At 41.7% G+C, this 14,999-nt stretch overlaps 3 protein-coding genes and 1 pseudogene across 6 annotated transcripts; 1 reads left to right on the top strand and 3 right to left on the bottom strand.

Moving 5' to 3' along the window:
- Positions 1 to 1,221: 1,221 nt before the first annotated feature.
- LOC105041617 (uncharacterized) lies at positions 1,222 to 2,482 on the bottom strand. The gene is made up of 3 exons (XM_010918577.4): positions 1,854 to 2,482; positions 1,371 to 1,616; positions 1,222 to 1,273 (listed from the first exon to the last, which is right to left on the bottom strand). Exons 1-3 carry the CDS (start codon positions 2,417 to 2,419, stop codon positions 1,237 to 1,239), a joined length of 849 nt encoding a protein of 282 aa, XP_010916879.2. The 5' UTR covers positions 2,420 to 2,482; the 3' UTR covers positions 1,222 to 1,236.
- Positions 2,483 to 2,596: 114 nt separating this feature from the next.
- Positions 2,597 to 7,034, top strand: LOC105041618 (uncharacterized). Of its 3 annotated transcripts, none has more exons than XM_029263511.2 (5): positions 2,598 to 3,052; positions 3,160 to 3,213; positions 3,843 to 3,996; positions 6,535 to 6,620; positions 6,714 to 7,034. In XM_029263511.2, exons 1-4 carry the CDS (start codon positions 2,696 to 2,698, stop codon positions 6,576 to 6,578), a joined length of 609 nt encoding a protein of 202 aa, XP_029119344.1. In that variant the 5' UTR covers positions 2,598 to 2,695; the 3' UTR covers positions 6,579 to 6,620; positions 6,714 to 7,034. The 3 variants fall into 3 exon arrangements, with proteins under 3 accessions (XP_073110204.1, XP_029119344.1, XP_010916880.1); XM_010918578.4 differs by having other exon boundaries at positions 2,599 to 3,052; positions 6,774 to 7,034; XM_073254103.1 differs by lacking the exon at positions 6,535 to 6,620 and having other exon boundaries at positions 2,597 to 3,052; positions 6,774 to 7,034.
- A 491-nt stretch (positions 7,035 to 7,525) lies between these two features.
- LOC105041776 (protein IRX15-LIKE-like) lies at positions 7,526 to 8,964 on the bottom strand (annotated as a pseudogene).
- Positions 8,965 to 9,305: 341 nt separating this feature from the next.
- On the bottom strand, positions 9,306 to 13,162 carry LOC105041620 (transcription elongation factor SPT4 homolog 2). Of its 2 annotated transcripts, XM_010918580.4 has the most exons (6): positions 12,957 to 13,162; positions 12,376 to 12,467; positions 11,775 to 11,830; positions 9,872 to 9,933; positions 9,668 to 9,749; positions 9,306 to 9,567 (listed from the first exon to the last, which is right to left on the bottom strand). In XM_010918580.4, exons 1-5 carry the CDS (start codon positions 13,080 to 13,082, stop codon positions 9,699 to 9,701), a joined length of 387 nt encoding a protein of 128 aa, XP_010916882.1. In that variant the 5' UTR covers positions 13,083 to 13,162; the 3' UTR covers positions 9,306 to 9,567; positions 9,668 to 9,698. The 2 variants fall into 2 exon arrangements, with proteins under 2 accessions (XP_010916882.1, XP_010916881.1); XM_010918579.3 differs by having other exon boundaries at positions 9,306 to 9,749; positions 12,957 to 13,161.
- Between the last annotated feature and the right edge of the window lie 1,837 nt (positions 13,163 to 14,999).

Genomic DNA, 14,999 nt, shown 5'->3' with positions numbered 1-14,999 from the left:
CTTAATCTCCAACCCTTTTGAAGCATTCTCTAGTGGGGCCACAGAAGCAGGTAAATACTTTGTCATAAATGGAAGGGCGTGGCACTCCAGAATAGCACTCATTCAGAATGGTGTTTGACATAATTACATAAAACAACCTTTCAGCAGATTATGAGAGCATTCATCCAACAACCCGCCCAATTGGCGTACATGAAGTCATCAAGAAGACAATGAATCATGCAAACATGGACATGGAGGCATCAAGAAGACAATGAATCATTTCAACCTTGATCTTCCCTATAATCCTGCACATAAATCTGTACTTTCTCTGAATTCATTTCCTTCAATATTCTGAGAAACAATTCTCAAGTACCATCCTCCATATTATTAGGTCAATCGGTCCCAATATCACAATGCATCTAATCAGTAATTTGATAATGTGCTAGGGATTATCCAGCTTAGACCCATAAAGTCAACAAAAGGAGCCTAAATACACTGAAAGTTTCAATGAGGAAGAAGTTAAGCAATCAGGCGTTAATCCTCCTTGAAGATGAGATATTTGAACCTTAGTTTCAGTGCTTGCACTTTACAAATTAACCTTATGCAACACATGCGAAAAAAATCCAATGGAAAGATTCTTCTTTATGGGTTTGCCACCAATCTGCTCCTAAAATAATACTTAAATTGAAGAAATAACCTAAATGATACCAAATATATAAAGAAGCATGCATATGGGCATCAATTCTTGTGTAAAATAGAATCAAAATCAATTTTACCTGACAGACAGAATTGAGACCTTAATAATACTTTCAAAGTATATATGCATAAAACAATTTTTTTAATCATTAACTTCCAATTTTTTAACATGGTCCATCTTCAACTAGCTACAAAATATTTTATAATTTATGCTATCTTCTACATCTAAACATCAATATGACATCACAGTATGATCTTTGCCACACAAACTAGCAATCTTAGAATGATCATTCCATTTGCTAGCACAACAGCCATCATCATGCCAAACAGATGGGAACAAACCTGCTATAATGCTATTTAACATTTAGATTTCGAAAGATGTAGTAATCATAAGTCCTGTGACAATTAGAATTACTGTAATACAGGCCAAAGCTTGAGGGGAGAAACTCACAAGGGGTTCCAAGGGTGTCAAAAGCAAGGTAGTTGATCCTGTTTCAAGTTAATTGGATTTCCAGTCCCAAGAGTGGATTTCAAGAAAGTATTGCCCAGTCATGGAGCTTATCAAACGGATCCCATTTTCCAATACCCAAATTCCTGTCTATGCATTCAGAGTGATTGATGGATATCAAATTCTACCTTTTTGTAAAACTTTACCATTCTCATATCTGATGATAACAAGAAGAGTTAAAACTTACAGAAACCAGGATGTGGTAGAAAGGAAAACTATCCAAGCAAAGAGATGATGGATCCCATAAAACTCAATAGCCCATGATCCCAGGAGCCTATGCCATCCATATGAATCAATGAGTTGGCATGCCAGCTCAAATTCCATTTTCGAGTTGATAAAAAAGAATCCAGCCTTGTGCAAATAAGAAGAGTATTCCAACCATTGTGACACCAAAATGCCATATATTCCCACAGCAGAAAACTTGCAGCTCCAACTAGAAAATACACCCCAAACCCTATCAGTATCTCACCCAACACAAATATAATTTAGAGAGCTCCATGCATAATACATCAAGTATCATAAAAAGAAACAGCAAGATCAGAAAATAATTTCTCAAATCCATAACGAAACAAAGAGTCATTTTCCTTACAAATTCGAATCTAATCTTCAAAAAGGTGCGAATTTACTCCTTATTGATCAAAACAAAGCAAAGCAAAAGAAAACAAACTACTTTGACGACAGGCGCATGCTGCTCCAGGGGAACCTGCTTTCCTCCTCGGCCTTCTTCCCCGCTCCACGCCCACGACCACCACCACCCCTCCGCCTCCCACCGCCACCGCCGTACCTCACGCGCCCACCCGCGTCCTCCTCCTCGCGGCGCTCGTCGAGCCAGTGCCTCCGGGCCTTTCCGCCGTCCTCCCCCTCGACGACAGTGGGCGTGGACTTGGCCTGCGCGGCGGCGATGCGCTCCCGCTCCTCCTGGATCAAAGGTACGGGGAAAAGATCGGGGGAGAGAGAGAGGGGCGACCGGAGGGTGACGTAGGCCTTCTTGTAGTCGGGCTTGGCGGCGAGGAAGGGTCCGCGCTTGACCTTCTTGCCCTCCATGTTAAGGGTGCGGACCTCGGCGACTTCGAATCCGTACAGGGACTCGAGGACGCGGCGGATCTCGACCTTGGTGGCCGAGGGGATGGTCTTGAGGGCGATCTCGCGGATGGAGTCGAAGGGCGGCGACGGCATCAGGAGTTTTATCGGCAAGTTCGCGAAGTGGATCACCCGTCGCCCCAGACGGCTCCCCATCGTCTTCCTCCTCCTCTCGCTATCACGCGGCGGAGAGGGTTTAAGATGGGGACGCGAGGTTGGATTCCTCCTAAACGGGTCGAGTTTTCCAGCGGTCCGGTTCAGTCCGGTTGGGCCGGTGACGGCGGTTTATTTGAGCCTCAGGGTGGAGGACTAGAGTGAGCGGGTTTATGTGACTTCTTCCAAGCTTCCAGTTCCCGCTGTCATGAGCGCCGTAATGAGAAAACAACAAAGAGGGAAATAAGCGGACGAGAAGAGAAGAGAGTAGCTCTACAGATGGAGTTCGCCTCTCTTCCCAGAATACCCCTCCTCGCCTCCTCCCAATGCCTCAACCCCTCCCTCAATTGCCACCACCCCAGTCTCCCTTTGCAACAATACCCTTCCTCCTCCTCCTCTTCCTCCTTGAGAGCCCGATGCTTTGGGAGTCTCGACCCCCGGAGATCCCTCGATCTCTTCTCCATCTCCTTCGCCGGAAATATACTCTGGAGCTCCCCTACGGCTCCAGTGTCGAGGAGACTCGCCTCCATCTCGAGATCCGTGGCCATCCCCGATTCCGGCGGGGGCGGCGACGGAGAGGGGGGGTCCAAAGAGGTCCCGGCTTTGGGACCTGATGTGATCGTTCTCCAAGTCGGAGTAATTCATCTTTTCTCCTGTTTATTTTCTCGGATAAATTCTTCGTTTTGCTCTAAACTTTGGGGGAAATTGCGAATTTTAGGATTTGAGTTGGCAATTTCTTGCAGGGTATGTCTTGTGGTGGATGCGTTGCAAGCGTGAAGCGCATCTTGGAAAGCCAAGTAAGAATTCTGCATCATTTTCTTTGTATTCTCTGATTTAGTAGAATTTCGGGAAGAGAAAATTTTATTTCGAAGTGTGAAAAGGGAAGTATTTGATTTTTATGTATTATGGAGATATTGCTTTCACCATGATGATAATCTTCCTCTTCTCTCATGTATGAATGATATGCATTTGCATCTTTTCAATATTTTTTTTTTCTTAGGATCCGAAGCATTATGCGATAATTTAATATTTCCTATGAGTAACACTTAAGGAATTTTCTTGAAGTAATGCAATGGAGCACCTGCCAGATCCCTCTCTCATATGGCATGAGGAGGAGATTGGTGTAACTCCTGTCACCCGGATGCCGCATTGGTTAAGGCAATCCGGATGAAGTTCCATAGCTTTTTTGGTGTTATGGAAAACTCCTCCATCATCCCATAAAATGCTTTCTGGCAGATTTATGCTCCCACCATTCAATTTGTTTCCACAAATTTATCTCAAGTTGCCATGAGAGATAAATATTTTGCTTTGTGGATGAATTTGTGGAGTTTTAATATAGTTTCTTTTGATTCGATTTGATTTCATGTTATATAATTTGCTTCTGTACTGGTTATGTGAAATATATTTGGTCATGGATGTGTGGCAGCCTCAAGTATCTTCTGCCACAGTTAGTCTTGAGACAGAAACAGCATTCGTGTGGACTGTACCTGAAGTCAAGGTTACACAGGATTGGCAGCATCAGTTAGGGGAGAAACTTGCAAACCACTTGACAAGTTGTGGATTTAAGTCTGGCTTTCGAGGTAACCTCTAATGTGTAATACTTTGCTATATTCTTTACCACATTTATGAGCCTCTCAATGTTGTTGCCTCTGTTACTTTAGGGCATATCACATTTTTTGGTCCAAACAACTACCATTGTTCCTTGCTTTTCCTTCAGAACAAATCCTCCCACCACCAGCCATACAAAAATGGAAAATCTTCTAGTTGCTCAGTCAGTTCTGCTTAAGATAACTATTTGGAAGACTTGGATCAAATATATATGCCTTTTCAGAAATTCATCATTCATATTTGATGCATTCTTTCTTCTATATTCCTCATATTTGATTCATTCTATCATCAGTTGAATTGCATATTGTTGAATCAGAAGGCATGCAATGCAATCCATCCATTGCCTCTTTAAGACTCATAGAATTTGAAGATTTGATTATGTGGGTCCAGGTTAGAAAAAACCTGATCAAGATTTATAAAACTCTCAGAAAGCCATTTAGAACCTTCTTTCAGCAATTTATATAATCTCCTAGATAATTAAATCCTAATAACTCTTGATTTGGTACTTTCATTCATCTGCAGGATTCTATTTATAGTCAAGATCTCATTAACTAACTTGCCTATTGAGAATGAATGAAGACTTCCCTCAAATATATTTTGACCTTTAAATCTTTAAATATGGCTAAGGGCCTAGGAATTCAACTTGTAGATCTTAAAGGAACTTTCTCAATGGATAAGAACTATAAAATTCGATATCTACTTATATTTTGTCCTATAGAAATTTGCTAGCATTTTTATATATCTAACTTTGAACCAATAATTTGACAGAATCTGCTATCTTCTAACCTTGCCATTTGTGCTCAAGCTTAAGGACTGTATTCTCATCTTCATGTGTTTCTGCATGTTAATGATATAATTTGTGAGCAATAGCAAGATTTTTCTTATGCTTAATTAGTTAAAGAAAAATGGTACCTCATATGTGCGCAAAGGATCAGGGTTGTATCTTTTGCATGAATTCAATGTTGGATCGCCCACCACACAGATCTCAAAGTGCTCCAAAATATGTCATTCATATGCTTGCACAGATCTCAAAGCGACTGGTGGATGATCCAATGGTGGATTTGTGCGAAGGAAGATGAATCCTCCTTTTATGTGAAAGGTACAATCCCAACCCATGTGCGAAGCCAAGAAGTGCACAAAAAAGAACAACGGAAGTTGGAGCAAACAAAAATGAGGAAGCATATTTTATGACCAATTGCAGCACAAACATTTCAGAAATTACATAACCAACTTGGGGTGAGCAAATTGATCACCAATCCTGTTCTGAAGTTAAACAGCAGATATTACTCCATCTACCTGGTGTCATCTAGGAGAATCAAGTTATGGTCCACAAAAGTTTGAGGGACTGTTACAACTAGCTTTTATCTTGAAGTTCCTCTAAATTGGTGCTAAATCCATATCTATGATTGATGGACAAAAGAGGTTTCTGTCATGAAACCTAAAGGGTCCGTAGGTTGGTAGAGAGACCTACCTTTGTGATAAGTTTAAGCTCATGCCACTTAAGCAAAGCTCCAACGTTTTTTAAGACTTGAAGTCTGTCAAGATAGGGAGCAAAACAAGGTTTATGTATGATATTATAATCATCTATAAACCCCAAAATATAAGCTGAAGAGCCACATTGAAACATCTCTCCAAATGTGATTACTAATTCATATACTTTCTGTATACAAATTGAAACATAATCTCCAAATTTGATCACTAATTCATATATTTTCTATAATCTGTCATTACTTTGACAAGAAAATTAATTGATGTTTAGTCCGACAAGACATGTTTAAACTCTACAACAAGCACTATTGCCATTAAGAAAATCTTTCACAAGTCCACCAAATCACAAAGAGAGCCATTATTTGTTAAATCTCATTTGATGCGGTCACAATGCTTCTTTTCCATAATATTCATATTAGGTGTTAACTTGCGACCTTATGGTAACATCATCCTTTCTTCATCATCAGAGTATATAGTTTCTGTTGGTTATTGAAGCTCTTGGTCAGTTGAGAAGTGCAAATTAACATTACTTTGCTAAAGTACTGTATTTATATTCATTATTAACATGTTACTTCATGGATGAAAATTTAGAGACATGTAAGTAGAATGCATTATTTTTTCCATATAATATTGCTAGTTAAAACTGCTGGATAACAATCTTTCAGAAGATCAATACCACTAAATTCCTCCTAAAGCATACGGTACTAGATGTAGTTTCGAGTGTGGCAAAATGAAAGACCTATAATTAGGGACTTAAGTAGCTTTTGAGATTCATGCTATTTGTTTGACTTGTCATCCATTGGGTTTCTTGTCTCATTGCTTGAGAAATTAGAAGGGATTGTGTATGGCTGACATTGTTGTCTGTCTGTGTGTATGTGTTTAATTCTAAAAAAATAAAAAGAAAAGAAACAGAAAGAAAAGAATGATGGGCTGCATGCCTTGAATAATTTGGATAACTGAGAACTCTCTTGAGTTTCAAGGTTACTATATGATTTTTATGAAGTTTGATGCGTAATTGGCAGGACAAGGACATGCAGTTGGAAAGATTCAATCTCAGGGACAATAAGGATGCAAATTGAACTTCGCTTAGATTCTTCATATAAAAATGGTATGCCTTTTCTCTGTTCGTTTGACTTGTCCAAGGAATTCCTTCTTTGTGAGCAGCATCTAATTGATCTCATGGTTCTTATTTGACATGCAGAAGCATATGATTCATTACTGCTTAGCCGAAAACTTTACTAAATCATTTTTGTTTCCCTAGATGGATTTTGGTAGCAGTTGACGGGCTCAACAAAAGAATTGCACGCTGGCCGTTCCTCTGTTGTCATTCATTTACTCAAGGTGTTATCTTGCATTGAAGAGTTAAATAAATCTGATCTGATCTTATCATGTAACTAGTAGCAAAACATAATTACCAATCAGATCTGTTTGTTGAGTTGATCTTTAACTTTGTTCCTTGGAGAAGCAATGTAATATCCTATGTTAGGTTCTATTACAATATAATTTTCTTTTGATTGCGCTTCATGAAATTTCGCTATTTTTTCAAGCTCATTTTCCTTGCAATAGCTTATTTAATAGTTGAATGCTTCACAGGCTAGTGACTGGAATTTAAGTTATTCCTCCTTGACATGCTTTAAGGCATGATATGCAGTTTCCAGTTCATCATGTCATGTAGATAAGCTGTCAGTTGATGAGGTGATATACTGTAGTTGTTTAAGAAGTTTTCGGATTTTCCTATATCCAATAAAACAAAATTAAATCATAATCTTGGGATCACTTATGATAAATCAATGATATCTATGGAGGAATGGTTATGATAGAGAAATTATAGTAGCTGCATCAGGCCAAATATAAAGACAAATTGCTGAGATGGAATGGGCACGTAAAACAATAATATGAGAAGGCATTGATTGAGATGAGATGGGCGTGTAACGAGAATACGATAGGGCGTTTTCTTCTTTTTTTCTTTTCTGACGAACAATGAGTGGACACTGGTAAGAAATGATACTCAAATTTGTCAAAGAAATTAAAAAGTGGAGGAAAGACCTAAACTAATATAGATGGAAGTCGAAAAGAATTCGAAAAAGTTTGTGATAACATCACTCTTAGGTTGTGTTTGGTAGTCGGTAATCTATTCAGATTGCTGGCAATTTAAAAGGGCTCTACCAGATTACTGCATTTGGTACGTTCTTTGGATGGCAATTCAGATTATTTCTCAGAAGATAATCTGAATTATCTAAGAAAATAGTGGTTATCCAGATTACTAAATATTTGATAATCTAGAATGAAATATTTGGACGAAACTACCTTCTTCTGTCATCCTCCTCTTCGATGGAGCCCATCATATTTTCCTGGTAGAGAAACTCTTCGCTGCACACCTTCTCCACCTCTCTATTGTGATCATAGACCAGCACCTCCATCATCCCCTCTCCGTCAATGGATCTCATCAGCATTGCCGTAGTGAAGATGGCCGCGGCCCTCCTTGGTGCCTCCGGGTGGTAGCCTGAGGGCTTGTCAATGGAGACGACGTCAGGTGGTAAGGATGGTTGGGGAGGTCGGAGAGTGCAAGGGGACAATCGGAGAATAGGAGGTCCTAGATGGGGCAACAGCGCCTGCGGGGGCTCGCCTCCTCGGGGTGGACAGTGGCGTGAAGGGGGCGAAGGTCGAAAACACAGATGGGAAAGACGGTAGCATAGACCTCGAGGCCCGGAAAGCCGGGGCATTGGTCCTCGAAGCAGGAGGCGTGGAGGTCACTGTGGTCGACGAAGATGATGAGGCCACCGTGGTTGAGGGCAAGTTAGAAAGGGGACTCATGGTCGAGGCTAAAGATGAGGAGGTTGCAGGCGGCGCGACAGTAGAGGACGACAGCGGCGGTGTGGAGGTCAAGGTCGGCCATGCGGCTAGGGGTGGAGGAGGTGGCGTAGAAGAGGAGCGCAGATGGGTGAGGGTGGCAATGGAGGCGATCGTAGGGGGCGTGAGGTGCGGGTTCATCGAAGGGCCAAGAGATGGTGTGGGAGGGTGGGAGGAGGTGCGGACAACCACGGGGCAGTGCTGGAGGCACGATGAACGAGGTGCCGTTGGAGGGGAGGCGCCAGGAGAGGGGGGAGGGGGTGTTAGGGTGTGACGTGAGGAAAAAAGAGAAGGAAAGAAAATAAAATAAAATAATAAAAATAATAATAAATATTAAAATAATTTTTATCATTAAAAAATTAATAAATAGTTTAAAATGTTAAACTAATAATTTGATTTAAAAATATTTTAAAAAATTTGATGTTACATTATCAGTAATCTGATTGTTATACCAAACATGTCAATCAAGATTCTTAATAATTTTACTGCAACATTATCTGCGTGTATCAAATACAGTAATTAATATTACTAATAATCTATTCAAATTATAGATAATCTAGATTAAAATTGCCTGGACCAAAACGCAGCCTTATAGTTGACATAGAGGTTTCATGAATAATTAGGACAGAGAATGTTCACCATAATCAATCTTCACCAGATTGTTAGTTCATGGGGTTTTCTTCGTATGTTCTATCCAATCTTCCATGATACATCACCACCGTGTGTAACTACCACCTTCGTCCCATCACTACTTTGCGTACACATGATTGCTGTTGATTCTTGACTCGAAGCCCCAATGGTATCTTGGTCTTAGATCCTTCTCTTCGATCCACATCATATTTTTCTCTTTATTAATGATAATAGATGCATTATTCAATTAATTCAGATTATTAAAAAGGAAATTGTATTAGTGAAGAGAAGGGAAAGTTCCACAAAACAAAAGTGCAAAGAACTAATAGGCCAATAAGGCAATTGAAAAAAAATAGTAGTCAATTACAGTTGAATTTACAGATATGGATACTTCCAACATTCAGACTATTTAAGTTATGATACTAAATCCTTGAGGCAGAAAGTTAATTGCCACGCTATGCTTCTACGAAAAAATTGAACTGTCTTCAAAGCCATTACAAAGTTGTTTGAGTAAATATAAGATTGGATACATCATCCAGTCTTGTTTGGTGCCACATCTGAATGACTTGGAAATCCTGATTCCAAAAACCCAAAAAGTTGTTGAAGAAAATTAGATACCATCCAGTGAAAGGCTCATTTCTATACTCGGTACAAAGTAGAAAGCAGATTAGCAACCACGCTGTAAGAGACAGGCGCACTTGACCATCTAAGCACGCTTTGGAGGCACATACTGCACGTTGTTATCCGCACAAACAGTCTGCATTTGTAGCAATATATCAGAACGCAGAAGCTTCTAAGAGTACTCATCCTTAAATAAATAGCTACAAAACAACAGAAAATGCCAACTGTAACAATCATAGAAACATGGACGCGAAGTACCTGGTATTCTTCTGGAAGCTCCTCAGAGACTGCCAGAGTGTAACACCCAGGGATAAACCTTCCTGCAAAAGGTATAACAGATTTCTTTGTCTAATTATTCAGGACATGACCAATCAGAACTTCAGAATACTAAAGACACTGTCAAAGAAGAACAAAGGTTTTTTCTTTTCCTTCCCCTTTTTTGTCGTTAAAGGATTTGGTTGTTACAATTTTCTTTGTAAAAATGATCACAGAATGGGAGGACGAGGAGAAAAGATAGAAGAGAGCAATTAGAGGTATTTGCTTTTTTACTTCTCCATGCATTCATGGAAAGAGAGGGGAGCAAAGGCCGGACAGGATGGACGAGAAAAGGCAGAAAAAGCTGGAAGAGAACAGCGTAGATGGAGATGGGATACATGGACGAGGATCAAGCAAGACGGAAGCTGGAGATGGAGGTGTAAGGTAATGTGATTTCAGATTACAACCAACACATTTTTGAGAAAACTATAAGTGCTCCCTAGGTAACTCATAAGCCCAGAGATTGGGTTTTATGACATCCTGATTTTATCTAAAACATTGTATAGCATCATAACTAGCATATGATTTGCAAAAACAAATAAAATGATGTTCTTTAAAATCTTGCTTTTCCAAACCTTGTAACCAAACAGACCTAAATATCTATTATTTGATGGGCACGCCATACCAAAAAGTTCAGTGGACATCCAAAAAAAGGATTGTAATTAGGACCACAGTTGGATTAAGATAAAAAATGTAATTGAATTGGAAATTAGTTTAGTTCTCAAACAGAATTTAAAGGTAATTTAAATTTCGAATAGAACTTAATGTTGTGGCCAAGTTTATGATTTTTTATAGCAAAGAGGAGATGTATTAATGTTTTAAAAATCAGGGATAGTTGTGAACAATGTCGGAACAAAGCTTATTCTCGTAAAAATATTTTTCCATACAATTCCCAAATACTTCTTTTTCTTATGATAAAAATTTAGTAAAATTAATTTATCAAGATCAGTGTTAGATTCAAATCTTGGTAAAAATCAGAATAATTAGTGGCCACAGACAAAATGTAAAGTGATTAAGGTGAAAAATTACAATTAAGGTTCTTTAAGATTAAGATTTGGACATAAGGTTTATGTAAAGCTAGAAACACAAATTTATACTACAAAGGAAAGCATCATGTTAAACTAGCATGTGAATCATCAGATAGTCATAAATGTAAGTAATATATATACAAACAAAGTATAACTACTGGTTGGGACATATTCAATTATTTTCTTGGTCTGGGTTATAGTGTCCACACCCAAATTAATGAAGTTTGTTTACTTGAGTCAGTGCAAAATAGAATAAGAAAATGTTCATTAAAAAAATAATAGAGTGACATCAGCACAAGTTGTTTCAAACTTTCGATACAGTGAAAACCTGATTATGTCAGGATAAAAATTGCAAGAAGTTGTCATTTTTTTTTTTGTGTTCTAAAACCCAGACTCAGCATTAAAGGTCATTCAAAAAAGTAAACTAAATGCTGGACATGCAAATGCAACCACTAAAAAGCTACACCAGCATGTGTATTGACAGTAATCAAAGCATCTAAACCCCTGGAAATAATTTATCATTGTTGCATATGCTTAATCCAATAGGCAAGTGTCAGCCTCTGCCGCTTAAGCATCATCTCACAAAACAAGCTAGGGACATAATTGATGCATTACCAAACCTTGCTGATTATGGAAATCTGGAGTTCAGGTAATGTATAGAACACTAAGGATTTACGAATTCAAACTCAAATATATGCTTATCAATATGATGATAGCACGAATGTCCATGCCACTAAAAAGAGCATCAAGTAGTAAGTGTTCATAGACCATATAATGTCCTTGGAACTCAATTGCATTGTTACAGCAGTTAAACTTACCAATTCTCAACCAGCGAGCAGCCCAGCTTCTACTTGGATCCATGACTGAAATTATCCTGCAGTACAGGAAACCAAGAATCGCTTAGTTCCCCCTTATTTATCATCTTCACCAAAAGTTTTTGTTTCACAGTAATAATTACTCCATTCAAATTTGACACTAAAGGAAGTCCAAGAAGCTCTGATTAAATGGAGTACGTCTTTAGACCATGTTAAGAATTTCTCCACACATTTGCAGTCTTACATTCCTCAAGATAGGTAAATAACTTGGATGGGGCCTAATAAGTATGCTTCTTTAGTTACCAAGATTTGTGTACAAAAGCCTGAGCCAAACCAGTTTTCCTACAAAGCCACCATAGCAAAGGGAGATATTATGGGATGCTAATGCTACTCAGTCCTAGAAATTCCTTCAAAACATAGTTAATCTTACCAATTTTACACATAGCTAGAATATCTTCAAGCATACAATATTCAGCCATACTCCAAACTAATGATTTAGAAAGAACTGGCTTTTACCTACCTCCAGGTGAACATAAATTCTTGACCAAAAGAAAATCTAACAGAAAAAGATGCTAAAAAAAACAGCAGATCAGCAATAACCCACCCGGTAAAATTGGGAGTGGTGCAATTTACGACATTGTCATGCTCCTTGTCCATCTCCAAAAAGGGGCAGTTTTCACAGCCTGACTCTCTGAACTGAACAAGTCAATGAACAAAAGTATTCAACTTTTCATTAATGAAAGGATTTTGAGCGAGCAACAAGAGAAACATTGCATCAGGAAAATATTCATCCTTTAAAAAAAATAATAAACAAAAATAAAAAGAGCACCACCAAACCCAACCCATGAAACAGTGAGAAAATCCAGCAAACAACCAAACAAAATCACCGAAAGGGGAAGATTTTACATATGATACGAAGTCAATGTGCAAATGGTCGAATGGATTGGCTATAAAGATACACCATTAACTGGAAGTAAACAGAAACCCCACTCCGTAATTCATCACAAAAGGGCAAAAAGAATGACATAATCAGAACAAAAAATTAACCTCGAAACTAGAGAATCTTGAAGGTGCCAATCAAGGAACAGCTCTAAAAACCTAACCCTAGCACGGGAATCGATAACAAAACGGAGAAAAGAAGCGCCGAAGCGACGCAGGAGAGGGAGATAAGAAAACCCTAAGTACCTGATCGTAGGTCTTGACGAGACGGCAGCGAAGGCAAGCCCGGAGCTCGTGGCCGAAGCTCGTCGGAATCTGAGCAAAGCTCGGCATCTCCTCTGGCGAGTAATCGCTTCTCTTCCCGCTCCTCATCGCTCTTCCCTTCTCTCTCTATCTGAGGAGAAAAGTTCGGGGGCAGAGCCTATCGTAGGAATAGCGCCTACATGGCTAGCACTCTTGGGCTTTTAAACGTTTGAAACTGGATCCGAACTGGTCTCGGCTTGAGTGGGTCCAATCCAAGTCCTGTCCGGTCCGAACTAGTCTCTAGTTTTGATGCCCATGCATCTCCAATTGCATGAAATGGAAGAGCGAAGACAGGACATGCAACGGCTCAACACAGCCAGCAAACGTCATCCGAGTTCGGATCCTCACAGGTTCAACGTTGGACTTAAACGTCCATCACAACCACCCGTGTATCGCGAGATGGTCATGATTGCTGTAGGTCGGGTGTGTGTGCGTATATATAACACACCTAATAATATGAGACGCATGCAATCATTACTGTTGATGATCATACTAGATCACTCCAGTTCACTTATTACAGCAGAAAGGTAGAGGTTCGCAATCAGTACTGTTGGGGGATACCGACCGACCGACTATCGGAGGGCCCGACCGGCTGACAGCCCGACCGACTAACCAACGGCCCGACGGACGACTCTGACTGGCCGACCGTCGGTCGGGCGACAGGCCGACGGACACCATCAGCGGCTAACTACGGCCATTCCACGGTCCATTCCCGACCAACTAAACCCAGAGGTCTGGTAGCCAACCCACATGAAGCTCGCCGACCAACGGAGGAGTCCGACGCCACTCTGCTGGCCACCGACCTGGGGTCGGCCGACTCCACCAACCACCGTACGGTCGCCAGACGTTATCAGCCCTGACACGGACATGCGGCACAATTACCTAGGGGCATTGTCCCGCCCGGGGCCGGGTCAACCCTGGCGATTAGACGGCTACACGGCGACATGACGTTTTCACGGCGGCTCTGACAGTCTACAGTGAGTTGACAGTTCCTCACTTGTCCGCGCCATTAATGATGGCGCCATACCGTGCTCCACTATATATACCGGGGAAGGCAACAGTGCAAAGGGTCGATCCGCCCGTCTCTCCCACATACGCAGGCTCGCTCCTCTCTCTCTCTCCCACTCTCTTTCTCAGAGCTCTCTCTCTGCATTTCACTGTTGCCCAGTCACCTCTCTGACTTGACCGTCGGAGGGTCCCCGTCGGAGCCGCCTCCGGTCAGTGCGGACTTCCTTTTGCAGGTGCACGCTTCCCGACGATCGGGCAACGAGGCGATTGGCCGCAACAGATTGGCGCGCCAGGTAGGGGAGCTGCATGACAAAGACAAGAGCTCAACGACCGAGAGTCACTGGGTCGGCCAGGCGCTCTTCCCGTCGGGAAGAAGCCTCCCCGCCCCCACCGGCGGCGGAGCCTAGCTCCCCGCGCCCTGCAGTGACCACGGAGGCCCAGATTGCGGCCATCGTACGGCAGATGACCGTACTGACCGACGCAGTCAAAAGCCTCCAGCAACAACCGGCGGCCCGACCTATGCCTTCCAGGAGCAGCCGCCGACGGCCGCGCCGACCCCTGTCGCCTCCATGCGAGCGCTCCCAACAGCGCTCCCACGGAGAGGAGGAGGGGCGACCACGGCGCGACGACCGACGGTCCCAGCGGCCCTCTCCTTCCCCGTTGGAACGGGCGAGGAAGGAAAAGCGGCCGCGCACACCGTCGGCCTCTCTTTCAGAATCCTCCGGAGGCTCCACCCCTGGGGTCTCCCAGCATCGACGAGCGGACGACTACGAGCGACGGTTCGAGGAGATCGACCGCCGACTCGCCCAACTGCAGATGGACGGCCAGAAGTCTTCGAACGACGTCGACTTCCAGACCGCCCAGCCTCTCTCTCGACTGGTCCTCGATGAGCCGATTCCCAGTCGGTTCAAAATGCCGAACGTGGAGCCATACGACGGCTCCATCGACCCAGTCGACCACCTCGAGAGCTATAAAGCT

Source organism: Elaeis guineensis, chromosome 3 (assembly GCF_000442705.2).
Source record: "Elaeis guineensis isolate ETL-2024a chromosome 3, EG11, whole genome shotgun sequence".
Taxonomy (NCBI): Eukaryota; Viridiplantae; Streptophyta; class Magnoliopsida; order Arecales; family Arecaceae; genus Elaeis; species Elaeis guineensis.
Note: the sequence above shows the minus strand (reverse complement) of the source record. Positions and strands in the feature narration are given on the sequence as shown.